General features: G+C 49.3%; 1 protein-coding gene across 1 annotated transcript; it reads left to right on the top strand.

Moving 5' to 3' along the window:
• Positions 1 to 479: 479 nt before the first annotated feature.
• Positions 480 to 18,172, top strand: MED1 (mediator complex subunit 1). Its single transcript, XM_075443448.1, has 17 exons — positions 480 to 564; positions 3,223 to 3,329; positions 4,151 to 4,229; positions 4,686 to 4,740; positions 4,869 to 5,001; positions 5,776 to 5,804; positions 6,167 to 6,238; positions 6,557 to 6,631; positions 7,689 to 7,762; positions 8,141 to 8,230; positions 8,955 to 9,066; positions 9,389 to 9,513; positions 9,731 to 9,849; positions 10,482 to 10,683; positions 10,888 to 10,983; positions 11,091 to 11,196; positions 12,034 to 18,172. The coding sequence occupies exons 1-17, from the start codon at positions 537 to 539 to the stop codon at positions 15,281 to 15,283; spliced, it is 4,752 nt and encodes a 1,583-aa protein (XP_075299563.1). The 5' UTR covers positions 480 to 536; the 3' UTR covers positions 15,284 to 18,172.
• The last annotated feature ends 185 nt before the right edge of the window (positions 18,173 to 18,357 follow it).

Genomic DNA, 18,357 nt, shown 5'->3' with positions numbered 1-18,357 from the left:
CGCACGCACGCGCCGTCCGATGACGCCCTCGCTACCTCCAAGGGAAACTTTATTGGGGCGCCGGGCAGGGACAGTGCCTGCCCCTCAGCAGATCTTTATGGAGGCGCCGGCGGCGGGCGGCCCCGCCCCTCGCCCCGCCCCTCAGCCACCCCCAGCCCGCCGCTCTCCGCCGGGCCGAGCTGCAGGGTCGCCGCCGCGGGGCCTTCCCGGGAGGGCCGCGATCACCCAAGCGCCGCGGCCGACGGCGGGCAGTAACGGGCCGCGCGGCGGCTGAAAGGAGGCCGAAGGGGCGGAGCCTGCCCGCCGCCCCGCCCTCCCCCTTCGCGCCCCCCCCCTCCCCCTCCCGCGCCCTCTCGCGAGATGTGGCGGCTCTCGTGAGAGGACGGGAGCACGGCGCTCCCGCAGCGCAGCCGCGGCTGGGGCGATGGCGGCCGCCGCCGTCTGAGGGGCCGGCGCGGAGCGGCCCGGCCGCGGCTCGGCTCGTCCCGGCCCGACGCGACCCCGGCGCTGCGGCCCCGCCCCCTCCGGCCCGCGGTATGAAGGCGGCACCGGGCAGCGCCGAGGGTGAGTGCGGCGGGGGCGCGGCCGGTGGCGGGGCTGCCCGCCGGCTGGCGAGGAGTCGGGGCGGCCCCGAGGCGCCGGGCTGGGGCTGAGGCGTCTCCGCGGGAGGTCGCAGCGGGGCCGCGGCCCGGCGGGAGGGCGAGGAGCCGGTGGCACCGTGCCGGGCTTTCTCCGCTCCCCCGGCCTGGCCTCCGGGGCTCGGTGCTGGCGGCGGGGTGGCTCCGTTTTTCAGGGAAATAAAGGCGAATATGCCGAGGTCGCTGAGATCTGGCAGAGCTTGTCCTGTGCCGGGGCTTAACGGGATCTTACTGATCTACACAAATACCCGGAGAGAGCTGGAAAGCAGAGGGAGCCCTGCTCATTCCCGGTGTAAAGCAGAGGGAGCCCGGCCCGTTCCCGGTGTAAAGAGACCGGATCGATGGGCCGAGGCCAGTTGTACGAGGTTCAACAGGGCCATCTGCCGGGTCCTGCCCTTGGGTCACACCAACCCCATGCAGCTCTCCAGGCTTGGGGAGGAGCGGCTGGAGAGCTGCCCGGTGGGAAAGGACCTGGGGGTGTTGGTTGACAGCCAGCTGACCAGGAGCCAGAAGTGTGCCCGGGTGGCCAAGAAAGTCAGCGGCATCCTGGTTTGGATCAGGAATGATGTGGCCAGCAGGAGCAGGGAGGGGATCGGGCCCCTGTACTTGGCACTGGGGAGGCTGAGGGGAGACCTTCTCGCTCTCTACAACTGCCTGAAGAGAGGTTGTAGTGAGGCAGATGTTGCTCTCTTCTCCCGAGTAACCAGCGATAGGACGAGAGGCAATGGCCTCAAGCTGCGTCAGGGGAGGTTTAGGTTGGATATTGGGAAAAATTTCTTTACTGGAAGAGCGGTCAGGCATTGGACCAGGCTGCGCAGGGCAGTGGTGGAGTCCCCATCCCTGGACGGCTTCAAAAGCCACATAGATGTGGCACTTTGGGATGTGGTTGAGCGGGCATGGTGGTGTTGGGGTGATGGTTGGACTTGATGACCTTAGAGGTCTTTTCCAACCTTAATGATTCTGTGATTCAGAGGAAGCCTGGCCCGTCCCAGGTATGAACCAGAGGCCATGGGCAGAAACAGGAAGGCGGGAGGCTCCACCGGAGCATCACAGAACACTTCTTTGCTCTGAGGGTGCCTGAGCCCTGGCACAGGGAGCCCAGGGCAGTGGTGGAGTCTCCGTCCTTGGAGAGGTTTGGAAGCCCTGGACACGGCCCTGGGCTGCTGGCTGTAGGTGGCACTGCTTGAGCCAGGGCTGGGGCTGGATGACCTGCACAGCTCCCTGCCAGCCTCAACCGTTCTGAGAGTCTGACACGGCTGAGAGGCGTAAAGTGCCTGAAACATCTAGCAAACATTTATTTCTTATGCTTGGGCTTGATGGGGTCGGCGTTAGGTCTGTGAACTGTACCTGCATCAATAACCAAAATAAGCCCTGGAAACTGTGCGGCTGAGGGCTTGCAGGGTTGTGTGCTGTGGCAGTGACAGTGTCATGGACCTGTGTTTGCCCTGGACCTGCTACTGCCAGTGACAGGGTTTGTTTTGGCAGTGGTCTCTGCTGGGATTTTTTGACAAATGCAAATGTAGAAAAGGCTGTCTCATAGCAAAAAAGAAAAAGGCAAAATTATCGTACTCTTGAACACTGTATTCTCTTTGCGCGTGTGTCTGAGTAGAGAGTAGGGCAAAAATGAACCGTTTTGTCTTGGAACTTTTTTGGCTAAACTGTCCAATGCTGTTTTTGTGCTTAGTCACTGATCGTGTGTCCCGTTTCTCTCGTCAGAGAGATGTTATTCGTAACAGTGGAACTTTCTAAAATATACAGAAATGAACTTGTAGAACCACAGCTGGTAGATGGGAGTCTGTGGGTTTGAGAGGTGTTTCGTGAAGGCTGGGTAGGTTCCGGGTTGGTAGAGATCCGTGACCCCCTGAGTTGTCCACCGCTTATCTCACAGCCGGGCCCTGGCTCTGGAACAGCACCGAGGAGACGAGGGGTTTCAAGCTAGCCTGAGGTGGGAGTGTGTCAGATCAGAGAACTTGTAACGACTGGCGATCGGGCTGATTTGTTTGAGGTTTTTTGGTGGTGGAAGGGTCTGTGAAGATCTTTAATGTACGAGAGGTTGGGTGGTTGAACAAGTGAACAGTGAATAGAGATTTCAGGAAACAAAGCTTAACCTTGCTGCTTTAACACAATGTTTTCCACACTCTCCGTTTCACAGAATCACAGAACGGTAGGGGTTGGAAGGGACCTCTGTGGGTCATCTAGTCATCATTCTTGTCTCAGGGAAGCTTCATCTGTAGACCATGCCGTTGTATCTTCAGACAGTGCCCCAAGATATTCCTGTCCTGCCATAACTTGACCTGATGGGGCCACGTCGTTCAGTGTGAATAGGAATAGGAGCTGGGCTTTCCCCAAGAGGCCCGTAGGCATTGTATGGTCCTTTAGGTTTTGGTAGCTTGTGATATATCTGTAACATTTACTTAACCCTAAGGTCTAGGTCGCAGGGATAAATCAGCAGTAAATAACTTTTTTTGAAATCAGGTTTAGCTTAAAGGCGAAAAGTATTTTCATTACAACTGCCAAGCTGTCTTATTTGTAAAACTTCAAATACTGTCTCTTTCTTTTTTCTGAGTATTCCCCTGTCTTACAGAAACGGAGAAGCTGAACAAGATGAGTACCCTCCTAGAAAGACTTCACACAAAGTACAACCAGAACAGACCTTGGACAGAAACCATGAAGTTAGTCCGTCAAGTCATGGTAAGAATTGTTGGTATCTCAGCAGAGGGGTTTCTGAAGTTTCTTTGATAATAATTTTGTTAGCGGTTTGTTAGGTCTCTTCAAAGTGCTTTGCATTTTGTTTGAGCCTTGATTTCCTCCTGGGCCAGTGTGGTGGAGTTCTCACACCTGCAGTGTGCGGGAGAGGTGGTGATGTCCGTACCCCTTCTGCCTGGTATCCCTTTGCCTTCCCTAATTACAGCCTCCCCCTCTGCAGCTGCACTGACATGGGGCAGCCGTCAGCCCAGGGCCAGGGAAAGGGTCAAACTTGTGGTTTCAGCCTGTGCTCACAAGCCCAAACTGTTCAGCCACTCACTGGTTCAGAACGTTGCGTTTTGTGAAGCGATTTGCTCCCCATTCAGTGATATTCAGAGCTCGGTGTTGGCTTAGTCCATGAAATGTTGGTCTCTGGGCGGGGGGCAGGGAGGAGCAGGAGGCAGGGGAGAGCTACATCAAAGGCTTCTGCTTATATTGTGGTGTTAAAAGTTTGCCTGTCTCGTTATTTCTCTGTCGTCTCGTATAGAACTGTGAGCTTATACCTATTAAAAAGTTGCTACAGTCTGTTCTTCCAGATGAGCAAGTTGCTCAAAAGAAAATAAATCAATTCCAGTCCTGCCTTTGTTACCTGCTTCCAAAATGGATACTGTGCTCCTACAGGAATCAAAATGAGGATGTAATTTTGGGATGAAATCTAATCTGCGTTGAATTACCTAAATAAACCTCACTTGACTGAACAAAAGTTGCAATAATTCCCTCTTACTGCGTGATACACAAACAGAACGTTTTTCTTCTTTCTGACTAAGGAAAAGCGAGTTGTGATGAACTCGGGGGGGCACCAACATCTGGTGAGCTGTTTGGAGACTTTGCAGAAGGCGCTGAAAGGTTGGTACGCTCCGTGCATGCGCTTTATGAACTGCTGAACGGTGATATGCTATGGAAATACTCCAGGTCAGAAAAGCAAGCCAGGTAGTTGCTGGCACATTTCACTGTGCTCCTAGTGTGTGTGTGTGCTCCCGTTTACATAAGCACACTTATCTCGGTGCCAGTCTGTACCAGCCAGATTGCCTGGGCTAGTTTTATTGTGCATGCCCATACCTGAATTCTACTTGTGGAAGAAAATCCGTTCTCTCTTTGCAGTTCTGAGAACATTTGTTTTTCTTTATGGAGATTGTTCTGCCCGTATTTTGAATACAGTTGAGGTGTATAGTTGCACATGTGAGGGTGTGAGCAGATGTGGGAGGGAGTAACTAGTTGAGATTGGTTTTAATGCTGATGTCTTATTCCTGGGGAAATGTCGAATCATTGCACCAAACCTTGTTTTTTGCTCTCTCCATGTAGTATCTTCACTGCCTGCCATGACAGATCGCTTAGAGTCTATAGCTAGACAAAACGGGTAGGTCTTCTCCTTTGTTTTATGGCAAAGGCTTTTCCCCTGTATCTGTACACATCGTAATCTCACTGCTGGTTCGGTTGGTTTTTGTGTGCATCTCATAACAATTTTTGTTTTGTTTTGTATGTAAGCCTTGGATCTCACCTTAGTGCAAATGGCACTGAATGTTACATCACTTCAGACATGTTCTATGTGGAAGTCCAGTTAGATCCTACAGGGCTGCTGTGTGATGTCAAGGTGGCTCACCACGGAGAAAACCCTGTGGTACGTATTACTGACAAAGATGAAAGTAATTCCTTTGTGTTTTTGGAACTGCCATTTTGGCTCCCTCCTGTCTGAGCAAGAGGAAATGGATTGTATTGAATGCTCTGCTAGACCTAGCGTTACACCTTGGCTGCTTGTTGTAATGGAAAGTAGAAGCCTCCATGGAGTAGTCTGCTCTTGTGGGTTAACCTGATCGGTGTGGTGTAAGTGTAGAAGGACCGTTCTACTGATGGTCTCTCTTTTTCTCTGAATGGTTTTGTAACTGGCAAAATTATTTAAGGAAGTTATCGCTGTTCTTCTGAGAATTTTGTTTCTGGAGGAAGGCTAGGGAAACTAATCTTATAAAATTTAGATCTGTGAATGGAAAGTACTAAAACGTGGAATGCTGAAAGAAAATGGCTTTACTTCCTTTCTGCGCCTATGTGAGAGTTTGAACTTGCTCTTTACATTGGCCTAGCCACTCTTCTGGAAACGGACCGTTTTTAATATCTCTGTAGAAGATCATAGGTTTTCAACCTAAGGCTTCACAATTTTAAAAGTTTACTTCAAATTAGTCATTTAAGAGGAAAGAGTATTGCTTGAGTTTGTCCCAGAGGGGGCTGACGAGCAGAACTAGAACCATAGCAATGTGTAGTTATGGGCATTGTGTTGCTTCTCGTTAAAGGCTGATGCTCAGGAATTTTACTGTCCTGATATTTTGCAGTTGCTGTGCTGCACAAAGGCTGGCATTGCTGCATTCGACATTGATGTCGTTGTATGTTCTTTCCTTTTCAGAGTTGTCCAGAATTGGTGCAACATCTGAGGTGAGCAACAGGAGTTGTTTGTTGCATTTTCTGACAGGCTTCTCTTTGCGGTAGTGATCTGATGCTATTTTGTGTCTGGAAACGCAACATGTTTCGTAACTGTTCCTTCCCCACAACGCGTCTCGACTTCGTCTGGCTTTGATTCAGATACTTCTGATTCTGACTGCTGTGCATGGTGTCTTGGAAGCCACAGGACACCATTCATCAGAATCATTAAAGCTGGATCAGAACTCATTTTGTAGCTTTCATGTAGCAAAAGTCTTTTCTTAAGTGACTGTCTGTATAAATATAACTTTTTAAAACAAAACTGTATCTGTTACAAACTTGAATACATGTTAGCTTTTTCTCCCTCTTCATTTCAGAGAGAAAAATTTTGATGAATTTTCTAAGCATCTAAGGGGACTTGTGAACCTGTACAAGTTGCCAGGAGACAAGTAAGTCTAGAATATATTTATTTACATCCACATATATAAAATTAAACAATCTACAAGCTTTTAGTTCTGTACTTAAATTTTCGTGGTGTGTGATCCCACTGACTGCATCACCATGGCTTGCATGCGCACACGGTGCGTAGGGAGGATTTCACGTGAAGTGGGGATAAGGAATGAAGAGTTAGAATTTCTGAATGCTCAGTGTGATGGCAAGTGCTGCAGCTTGTCAGCCGGCAGTGCTGCGAGTTGGATTTCATTGCACAGTTCCTTTCAATTTTTCTTACGGTGTTTTGTTGTTGTTTGTTTTTTTTTTTTCCCCAGCAAACTTAAAACTAAAATGTACTTAGCTCTGCAGTCCTTAGAGTTGGACCTCTCGAAGATGGCAGGGATGTATTGGTAAGGATATCTAGATGGTTTGTTGTTTTTTGTTGTGGGTTTGTTTTTACTTGATGATGCGACATGGTGTTGACTGATTCTGATCCTGCCAAGTACTGGATGTTCAGGACGTCCCGTCAGTGCCTGTACAGTCTGACATTATTGCAAAGAATATGCTGAGCCTATTCATCTTTCTTCATAGAAAGATGAGGAGCTACTGGAGAGAGTCCAGCGGAGGGCTACAAGGATGGTGAGGGAACTGGAACATCTCTCCTACGAGGAAAGGCTGAGGGAGCTGGGCTTGTTCAGCCTGAAGAAGAGAAGGCTGCGAGGCAACCTAATATATACTTACAAATATCTTCAGGGTGGTGTCAGGAGGATGGGGCCAAACTCTTTCCAGTGGTGCCCAGCGACAGGACAAGGGGCAATGGGCACAAACTGAAGCAGAGGAAGCTCCAGCTGAACACGAGGAAGAATTTCTTCCTTCTGAGGGTGACGGAGCACTGGAACAGGCTGCCCAGGGAGGTTGTGGAGTCTCCTTCTCTGGAGATATTCAAGACCCGCCTGGACAAGGTCCTCTACAGCCTACTGTAGGTGACCCTGCTTTGGCGGGAGGGTTGGACTACATGACCCACAGAGGTCCCTGCCAACCCCTACCATTCTGTGATTCTGTGAGCCTGTAGAAGGCCTGTGGTAGCAGGGGAAGGAGATCTAGAGAAAAAATGCTCAGAGCTTTCTGAGCAATTCGTTTTTAACTGCAGAATTCAACTGAAAGAAAGTCTAAAACGCAAAAAAACTCAAGTTTGTGGATGGATTATGGTAATGTGTTTTCCAGTAAGAAACTGAGAAACATTTGACCCTCTTTCACTGCTGCAGATTCACTGGATAATCCATCCATGCCCTAGAGAGTAAAGCAGCTTTTGTTTTGCCTGTAACAGTGTGAAGTTTAAGATTGCTACCTCTGTGTGACCGAGGAGTGTGTATGTTGAGCTAAAATCTTAGGCTGCTATCAGCACATGAATTTTGGCTTCAGGTATGACTCTGGCTTGCTACAGACCCGTGATTGCCTCTCTTGCAGGCAAGCCACCAACGCAAATCCCCTCGACAAGATTCTTCATGGCAGTGTTGGCTATCTTACCCCCAGGAGTGGAGGTACCTTTGATTAACACTTGAAAAGAATGAGAAGTACTTTGTTCAGGGTCCCCTTGATGGAAGTTTATTTCACGTTGACTGATGGTGGTAATGGGAAATGTTGGTCAAACTAAAAGAGGGACAAGGTGGTTCAGTATTTGTAAGACCCATGTGATGCAGAAAGCCAACTTTTCTTTACAAAGTTGCACTCGGCAGTTTTGTGGCAGATGGCCATGCCTGTGTCTTTGACAGCAGAGAAACAACTCTTTCAAGGAGCACTGGCAGCTCTGCCCAGTGTGTGCTGTGTTACAGTGCAAATGTTATGTGGTTGCAGGGGTTGATAACAATCGGGTTAACTTGTGTTGTCGGGATGTCTGTTCAAAAGCTTCTCTCCCACAGGTCTCCTGATGAATCTCAAGTATTATGTCTCGCCCTATGATTTATTTGAAGATGGCACTGGAGCCCCTGTTATTTTGCATGAGAACAATGGTAGGTCAGCTTTAGAAGCTGGTGTGGACTACTGCTGCTTGAAGGAGAGAAGAAAGCAGAATTCCAACGGTCTAGCTCCCCTCTGCTGTCAGCCTGTAGCACAGGAAAATCATAGGCTGCCTTACAGAGGACATGGGGATAATAAGCCCTGGTGTAAGTGCTGGCTCAGTTGGCCACCTTCTCAAACCTCCTTGCTGTTCTGGACTTTGAGCTGGACTGCTACCAAGGGTGACGGTCTGCAGGCAGAGCCTTTTTCCTTAGGGTGAATCTCATCGTTAGCGTGAGATTTATTTTGTTGTGGGATTGTGCCATCTTGCTGAAAGGTCAGGTTTATACATGTACGTGGACTTCTGTCTCTTGGTAAAATGACAAAATGACAAAACCAAGCATCAATTAGAATTGAGGCTGAACTTGGGAAAGAAGGTGAAATTTGCCAAAAATCATTATTTGTTTTTCTTTGTAAAGAACATATGACAAACTTGCAAACGTATTTGCAATATATTTTAAGAATTATGCAATTGGTCTACCTTGCAAGATAAAAATAGAGCATTGGGTAGCATAACTGGTTTGGCTGTAGTCCATTTAGTGATAAAGGTGAACGCTGAAAGCTGTGCCTTGCAGAGGCAGTAGGGTATTTCCACCATAGTGATATTTAATTCGTAAAGCTTGCATGGATTTTTTTCATCAGCTTGTGTTGTTTCGTTTTTCTTGCCTCCTCTTGCAGTGCCTCGGTCTCTGGGTATGAATGTGTCAGTAACGGTTGAGGGAACCATGACTATGTACAAACTTCCAATCGCACCACTGATCATGGGCTCTCATCCAGTTGACAGCAAAGGGTAAGCGAAGGACGTGTCTGCCAGGCCTTTCTCCGCAGCCTTGTCCAGATGCAAATTCAACATTCAGTCCTCTGTTGAAGTCAGAGTGGGGAGGTGACTGCATGATGTCATAGCGTTATATAAAGCACTTTGTGCTGTCTTCAAGCCAAGAAATACGTATTTCAGGCATGTGACGTGCTTTTGAGGAGTATCTTAAATTTGAAGCAGGTATAACAGTCTGCTTGTATTTGAGCAAAGAGTAAATTGTATGTCTGGTGCTCATTGCAGAAGCCAGAGTCGTGCCCTGCATCTAATAAGATTTTGTATTAACTCAATATTTCAGAACTCCGTCTTTCTCGTCAATCACCAGTGCCAACAGTGTGGACTTACCAGCTTGTTTCTTCCTGAAATTCCCACGTCCCATTCCAGTGTCTCGAGCTTTCATTCAGAAACTTCAGGGCTGCACAGGTGGGTTGCAGGTCTGTGAGACAGATACCCACTAGATTCCTATTAATAAACTGCTGTGGATTTTTAACGTGTGCCAGAGAAGTTGCTCAAGGTTTTGTGCTGTTGGTTTTGGTCGAACCTTGGTAGGTTTCTTTTGCTAGACGGTAATGCCTTCTCTGGTCCGCCGTCTCTTTCTGACTCGTGGGTGCTATCGTTCTATGCCGTCTTCTTCCCTCAGGTATTCCGTTGTTTGACACACCACCAACGTTTGTACCCTTGTATGAGTTGATCACACAGTTTGAATTATCCAAGGAGGCTGATCCTCTACCTTTAAACCACAATATGCGCTTCTATGCAGTAAGTATGTTGTTATAACCAGGACATTACACGTGTAGATGAGCAGTGTGGGGTTTTTCAACCGTTTAAGTGGGATGAAGGAAATCGATACAGCATATATTCATAGGCAAAGCCTATGCTATCCAAGCATTAGAATCCAGATACTGACATGACCATAATAATTAGGAAAATTAGATAATGAAAAATCCATTGCTGTTGAAGTGCAGCTGCCGGACTGACAGCAGAGGTGTGGGACTGAGCCTGCCCAGGTTCTGTCCCTTCATCTTGTTCAGACTGTAACGTGTGGCTGAATGAATCGCATCACTTTGGGAGAAATCCTAGTTCTTAAATTTGTCGATGACAGATCTGCTGTGGACTGGGGTGGATTTCCCTTTTTCCTCAGAAGGGATGCCACGTTGTACAAAACTGTTTTAGTGGGGAAATGCATACTGTTTGGCGTGTACTATTTCTGGGAAGCTAAACCCTTGTTTTGTTCGTTCAGACTGAAAGAAAATCAGCTTCATTGTTTGTAATTTTCAGCCAGAAAGGTGGCTTGGCATCACTTGGATCTGGGGCCTGCACTTTCCTTCCTCGATGTCTGTTATTGCCTTGTACCCAGCAGTAGTTGAAGTAAAGCAGAAATTGTTTGTCAGGCTCTTCCAGGACAGCAGCACTGTTACTTTCTGAACAAAGATGCTCCTCTCCCAGATGGAAGAAGCCTTCAAGGAACTCTGATAAGTAAAATCGCCTTCCAGCACCCTGGGCGGGTTCCTCTCATCCTCAATTTGATCAGACATCAGGTGGCGTACAACACGCTGATTGGCAGCTGTGTCAAGCGAACAGTTTTAAAAGAAGGTGGGTGTTGCATCAAGTGGAATATGATGTGTGGATAATAAGAAACCCTGGGAGATTTTCCCAGGCATAAAAATAAGAAATGAGGCCTATGCTGCATTCCTTTTCTTTTCTTTTCTTTTTTTTTCCTTCTGTAGAGGTGTATTGAGCTGGTGCCTGTGGTTCATCTCCTGTGCTCCCTAATTTAATGGTTCCCATGTCTTTCAGATTCTCCTGGGATCCTGCAGTTTGAAGTTTGTCCTCTCTCTGACTCCTGTTTTAGTGTATCGTTTCAGCATCCTGTGAACGACTCCCTGGTGTGTGGTAAGTGGCCTCGGTAAAAGCGCGAGTGTGGTTATGGGAAGGAAGGCAGGGTTTTTTTCCGCTATAACCAGGAGTTTGATCCCTTCCAAATGCCTTCTCTCTTTTAGTGGTAATGGATGTGCAAGACTCTACTCATGTGAACTGTAAGCTGTACAAAGGGCTGTCCGATGCTCTTATCTGTACAGATGATTTCATTGCCAAAGTGGTTCAAAGGTAAGCTGGATTTTTTTGTGCCGCCATGCACTACAAATCATACAGATGAACTCTATCTGATACTTATCTTCGCGGTTTTGGAGCTGTTCTCTGTGTGGGTGAGCATTGGTAGTGGTTGTTTGGAAGAGAGGAAAGCTCGGAGCCCTGTTGAAAATTCCATTCCAGACGCTGAGCCATAGCTGCTTATTTCTGAGGGCGTGTCCGAGGTGCCTAGCTATTTATGCCTTCTGCCATAGCTGGTTGCTTTCTAAGTCTTGTAAAATGTGGAAGAGGTCCCCTGCAGTTTGTCGTTTACACAGGCCTTTTGTCGAGGTTCCTCCACCCCAGCCACCATTCAGAACACAGCAGAATGTCAACAGGGCACACCACAGACCTTTTGAGTGAGAATAGCTATTTTTTCTTTCAGAACATTACAGGCTTGTTGTCCTTGAGTAGAATGTGGCGTTATTGTTGATTTTTACAGGGTTGCGGGAAGTTAGGTTGCCAAGCTTAGACAAAGGTGTTTTCAGGCAGACTCAGGGTAACAACCCAGACTGCATCCTGTGCTTTAACTACAAGATGATGATCTCTCAGCTATTAGTTATTAGAGTTAATTGATTGATTAATTCTCCCATTATGATTGCAAGGCGATGCATGGCTAGGTAAGCGTGGTGGAATAAGTGTAAACAGAAGCAGAACAGCAGGGCGTTTACAGTGCCTGGACCTGTTGCTCTCTCTCAGTAAGGCCGAAGAGCCTTACTGCTTGATTATGTCTGATGAAGCTGTTAAAACGCCTTCAGTCAACATTGCTGTAGGGCAGCAAAATGCGTGCTAAACCCTTTCTCTTGTGTCTTGCAGGTGTATGTCCATTCCTGTCACCATGAGAGCCATCCGTAGAAAAGCAGAAACGATTCAGGCGGACACACCAGCCTTGTCCCTCATTGCAGAGACAGTAGAAGATATGGTGAAGAAAAACCTTCCCCCAGCCAGCAGCCCAGGGTATGGCATGACCACAGGCAGCAACCCAATGAGTGGTACCACTACCCCAACAAACACTTTTCCTGGGGGGCCCATCACTACTCTGTTTAACATGAGCCTAAGCATGAAAGAGAGGCATGACTCGGTGGGCCACGGGGAGGACTTCAGCAAGGTGTCTCAGAACCCTATTCTTACTAGTTTGTTGCAGATCACAGGGAGTGTGGGGTCTGCCATTGGCTCAAGTCCAACCCCTCCCCATCACACACCACCACCAGTATCCTCACCAGCAGGCAACACCAAGAACCACCCCATGCTCATGAACCTTCTTAAGGAGAATCCACCTCAGGATTTCTCCACTCTGTATGGGAGCAGCCCTCTCGAAAGGCAGAACTCTTCCTCTGGCTCCCCCAGAATGGAAATGGGCCCTGGGGGGAGTAAGCAAAAGAAAAAAAAATCCCGCATGCCAGCCGACAAGCCCAAGCATCAGACTGAGGATGATTTCCAGAGGGAGCTCTTTTCCATGGATGTTGACTCCCAGAATCCCATTTTTGATGTCAACATGACTGCAGATACCCTGGACACCCCTCATATTACTCCAGCACCCAGCCAATGCAGCACTCCTCCTACTACTTACCCGCAGCCTATACCTCACTCACAGCCCAGTATTCAGAGAATGGTTCGGCTTTCTAGTTCGGACAGTATTGGAGCCGATGTTACTGATATCCTTTCGGACATAGCAGAGGAGGCTTCCAAGCTCCCCACCACTAATGAGGACTGTCCACCCATTGGTACTCCAGTGAGAGACTCTTCTAGTTCAGGACATTCACAAAGTGCCCTCTTTGACCCAGATGTTTTTCAGACGAACAACAGTGAGAACCCCTACACAGATCCAGCAGACCTGATAGCAGATGCTGCTGTGAGCCCCACCAGTGATTCTTCAAACCATTTTTTTCCAGATGGAGTAGATTTCAATCCTGACTTGCTGAACAGTCAGAGTCAGAGTGGCTTTGGGGAGGAGTACTTTGATGAGAGTAGTCAGAGTGGAGACACTGATGATTTCAAGGGCTATGCATCCCAGGCTCTGAGTACTTTGGGGGTGCAAGTCTTGGGAGCTGACGGGGGGGAAAATAAATTTAAGGGGAGCAATCAGTCTGATACGGTAGATTTTAGTATCATTGCAGCTGCAAGCAAAGCACTGGGGTCCTCTGACATCCTGGAGCATCACAGTGGAGGTCAGAGCCCTTTACTGAATACAGGGGATTTAGGAAAAGAAAAGTCTCAGAAACGGGTAAAGGAAGGCAATGGTTCTGGAAGTAACATGGCAGGTCCCGGGATAGATGGGAAGCCAGGGAAGCGCAGCCGGACGCCATCCAGTGATGGTAAAAGTAAAGAGAAACTTCCAAAGCGGAAAAAGCAGGAGACAGATGGGAAATCTCCATCTCACAGTTCATCAAACAGGCCTTTCACGCCACCAGCAAGCACGGGGGGTTCCAAATCTCCTGGGAGTTCAGGCAGATCGCAGACTCCTCCCGGTGTAGCTACTCCTCCTATTCCAAAAATAACCATTCAGATCCCAAAAGGAACAGTGACTGTTGGCAAACCGTCTTCGCATGGCCAGTATACAAGTAGTGGCTCAGTCACCTCCTCGAGCAGCAAAAGCCATCATAGCCATTCTTCCTCCTCCTCCTCTTCTTCCTCCTCTTCAACCTCAGGCAAAATTAAAAGCAGCAAATCAGAAGGGTCTTCTGGCTCAAAGATGAGCAGCAGCCTCTACTCAAGCCAGGGCGGCTCAAGTTCAGGTCAGTCCAAAAGCTCAGCTCAGTCGGTGGGAAAGCCTGGATCGTCCCCCATCACCAAACACGGCCTCAGCAGCGGTTCTGGAAGTACCAAGATGAAACCTCAAGGAAAGCCATCATCGCTTATGAACCCTTCCATGAGTAAACCAAACATCTCTCCATCCCATTCTAGACCCTCGGGAGGTTCTGACAAGCTTGCTTCTCCCATGAAACCTGTCCCAGGTACTCCCCCGTCATCTAAAGCAAAGTCACCCATCAGTTCGGGTTCCGGAGGCTCACATATGTCTGGGTCCGGATCAAGCTCAAGCATGAAATCATCTTCAGGAATGGGATCCTCTGGGTCGATGTCACAGAAACCACCTCCTTCATCAAACTCTTCGACAGCATCTTCATCTTCCTTTTCGTCTAGTGGGTCTTCCATGTCTTCATCTCAGAACCAGCACGGAAGTTCCAAAGGCAAGTCCCCAAGCAGAAACAAGAAGCCATCTCTGACTGCAGTCATAGACAAACTTAAACATGGGGTTGTCACTGGCGGGCCTGGTGGAGATGACCCAATGGATGGACAGATGGGGCCAAGTTCCAATTCCTCAAGCCATACGATGTCCTCCAAACACAATATGTCTGGAGGCGAGTTCCAGGGCAAACGTGAGAAGAGTGACAAAGAGAAGTCAAAAGTCTCTGTTTCTGGTGGATCTGTCGACTCTTCCAAGAAGAATTCAGATTCCAAAAATGTTGGAAGCACTGGAGTGGCCAAAATTATCATCAGCAAACACGATGGTGGGTCCCCTAGCATTAAAGCCAAAGTAACTCTGCAGAAGCCTGGGGAAGGAGGTGGAGATAGCCTGAGGCCTCAGATGGCTTCTTCCAAAAGCTATGGGTCCCCTCTAATCAGTGGATCTACTCCAAAACATGAGCGCTGCTCTCCCAGCCACAGTAAGTCACCAGCATACACTCCCCAAAACATAGACAGTGAGAGTGAGTCGGGCTCTTCCATAGCGGAGAAATCCTATCAGAACAGCCCCAGCTCCGACGATGGCATTAGGCCTTTGCCTGAATATAGCTCAGAAAAACACAAGAAGCACAAAAAAGAGAAGAAAAAAGTGAAAGACAAAGACCGGGACAGAGATCGGGATCGAGATAAAGACAGAGACAAGAAGAAATCTCACAGCATGAAGCCAGAGAGCTGGTCGAAGTCCCCCATTTCAGCTGACCAGTCTCTCTCCATGACGAGCAGCGCGATCCTTTCGGCTGAGCGACCGTCCCGGGCCAGCCCAGAGTTTTTAATTGGGGAAGAAGATGATGATCTCATGGACGTTGCTCTAATTGGCAATTAATTTTCTTAGTGTCTTTAAATGACGAACTGTATGCAGAACCTGCGGGTTCTCGAGATTGGAAGAAAGGAACCATTCATTCCAAACCTGCCATGCTGATTTTTACGGAGTGTGTTTGAAGAGGAAAAAAGTGTTTCCAAGGATCTCCAAAGACTGGACAGAAAGCGTGAGTGCCAGCAGCTCGTTTGGCAGGCCAGGTTCCTGACTGTGGCCTTCACCCTGTGGGCACTTACACTCATTCTTAATTTATGAGTATTAATAGCCCCATTAGAGTTAATGGGTATAAAGCTACGTGCGTGTGCAAGTGTGGGAGCAGACCCCAAACCGGTGCAAACAGAAACATAGGCTGTGCTGGGAGAGTCCGAGTTCCTCTGCCCCTCTTCCCATGCAGGAGAAGTTGCTTTTGTTTTTAGGAAGTTCTAATTATTTTAGGGCATGTTTTAGGGCTAGGTTTTATTCTTTTTTAAAGGGTGGTTGGAAGAAAAGAGAAGATTTTTTTAATTTATTTTATTTTTGTGGCATTTCCTTGTTCGATGCCTGATTCAGTGCGGTGCTGAGGAACTTTGTCTTCCTCTGATAGGAGCTGCTTGGCAGAACTGGGCACTGTGTTCTGATGGCTGTCAGCGGTTTATCCCAGGTGGCAGTGAGGAAGGGCTGCTGTCTTACGTGGGACTTCCCTTTCGTTGTAGCTGTTTATTTATGTCTGTGTCTGAATGCCGTGCGCTGCCTGTTTTCACGCAATCTCTGTTCTCATTATACGACGCGGAGCCCGAAGGGACTTGGGAATTTGGGTAGAGCCGAGGGATCTGGGCAGCTCTGCACACGTGCAGCCGCTGCAGCTTTGGTGAAGGTGGCGAAATTGTGGCAGGCGCTGGAGCAAATCTAAATCGGAAAGGGACTCCGCTGCCTTCATTTGAGTGCTGCTTCCTAGTGAGCCTGGCACACGGAGCTTCCCCAGAGTCCTCTGAGGCTGCGTTTGTAAAGCGAGGGGCCGTAAGCCGCACGCGTCCCCGTCCTGCAAGCGCTGTAGAGCCGTGTTTAGCTTACCCGCTACGAATGCTTCCACTGATGCCGACAGAACAGCCAGCGTGCGGTCGTGGTTGAGAAGTGGGCCTTGTTTTTGCAGGCTGCTTCTGTCGCCGAAGCCCTCCGGGGTTTCATTTTGGGTTTTTTTGCTTTTTTTCTTTTAACTTGCAGCGCACTTCTCAGATAGCAATTCTGGTAGTGCACGCGAGCGTTCCCTTCTCTCCCTAGGAGGTGTTAGCCTGGCAGCGTGAGGCAGCCATGCCCTGGTGCCAGCACTGGCACTGCTGGAAAAACAGCCCCGAACTGGTTCATCTGGATAACAGCTGCTGCAGCAGCAGTGATTTCCTTAAAAGATGGATTTTTCCCCTTTTGGCTGGAATGAAGAGCATGACTCAGGCATACTCTGTGGTCTTATCTTGTGGTCCCTGAAAGGAAAAGAGACTCAGGAAAGTGTTGTATTTTTAAAAGCAGTTCAATCTGATTCACTGAAGAGGAATGTGGGAAATCAAGAGTTCTGCGAACACATCTCCTTGCGAATTATGTTCTGAGCAGAATCCCACTCCCGCTGGATTGTGCTATCGATTCCTGGAGGCCAGGATTTCCCCCGTGGGAGTGAGATTGTCCTTTGCGTTTGGGGATCCGGTCTGAAAAGATGTCAAGGATTTATGTTTCTTTTAAACCGCAGAGATTTCAGTCCTGCTTACGGTCTGACCCCGGTGCTGCTCCAGGCAAGCTGTTTCTTTTCCAGTGCGTTCGAATCCCGTAGCAAGGCCGATGTCTTTTCAGTAGGATGGCAACTATTCAGTTAATTGTAGGAATTTCTCACCTCTTCCTCCTGCCCTCGGCTTAGTTCCAGGGCTCCTGCAGAATGCGGGAGCTGGAGTTTCCCCAAAGCACCCTCCCCCGGGCTCTGGAAAACTTTCCCTCCTTGTATTTTCCACCATTCATCCTTTGCTCCTTGTGGTCTGCATCCCGTAGCCTCCCCCTCACCGCTGCTCCCACCTTCCCAGGCTGAGACGATAGGAAAATGCTAAATAAAAGTCTCGACCTGGAGCAAACGACGTTACCGTACGCAGCGTCAGGATCGTGTGACTGTGGGGTGTCTGCCAAGAGGACGTGAGCAACACGGCACCAGATGGATTTATCTTGAGGCCCCGCGACGGCGGCTGCGTCTCGGAAATGGCGCCTGTTCGGGCTCCGGCAGGTCGTCGTCCATTTTCGGGCTGCCCCGCACGGGTTTTCGGAGTTGTTTTGTTGTACAAAAGTCCCGTGGTCGGCTCGGGGCTGTGCGAAGGCAGGAACAGCCTTCGAGAGGAAGCGCCCCGCGAGTTGAATCGGGGCTGGGTTCCCTCGGGATGGTTTGCTGGACTTGTTCTTAATCGGAGCTGTGGTGTGAAACGCAATATTGGAAGGAAATACTGTTCAGCTTCGGAATGAATGCCAAAACATGCATTTTAAAGGAAAGAGCCGCGCGTGGTTCCTCTCTGCTCGCCCAAGACCAAAGTTGGATATCCTGGATTTCTCCGGCGGCGAGCGGGCATCGCCGTCGCCCGCAGGGGTGGGAGGGCGAGGCAGGGGCAGCTGTTCCGCGCTTTTTGCCCCATTTCGGTGCGCCGTCGCCTTCCCCCCGCCCCGCGTGATACAAATCATGAGAGAGACGAGAGCCGGGCCTGGGCGGCGCGACGCGCCCGTCGCCGTGGCGGGAGCTGCGCCGCGCCGCCGCGCCGGCGTCCGCCTGCCAAACGCTCGGCCTTCGAGAAAGGTTTTATTTTTGAAGATATTTTTGCTTATTCTCGACGATTATCGCACGTCGCTCAGTGTTGGAAGGAGAAGAGGCGTCAGCGAAATAAAAGCCAGACCTTGTAACCGCGGCTGCTGAAGTGTCCGTGGGGGTGGAAAACCGATGGGTCTGAACTCGGCGGTTTGGGGTAAATCCAGGCCTGAAACTGTCGGTTTTTGGAAGCGGGCCCCGCCCCCCCTCCGCGTGCGCGGGGGCCGGGAACGCGAGCGCTGGGCTGCGGACAGACCTCAGCGGCGTGGAGAGCTCGGGG

The sequence above is a fragment of the Opisthocomus hoazin genome, chromosome 26 (genome assembly GCF_030867145.1).
Source record: "Opisthocomus hoazin isolate bOpiHoa1 chromosome 26, bOpiHoa1.hap1, whole genome shotgun sequence".
Classification (NCBI taxonomy): Eukaryota; Metazoa; Chordata; class Aves; order Opisthocomiformes; family Opisthocomidae; genus Opisthocomus; species Opisthocomus hoazin.
The sequence above is the reverse complement of the archived record's forward strand: the minus strand, read 5'-3'. Positions and strand labels throughout refer to the sequence as shown.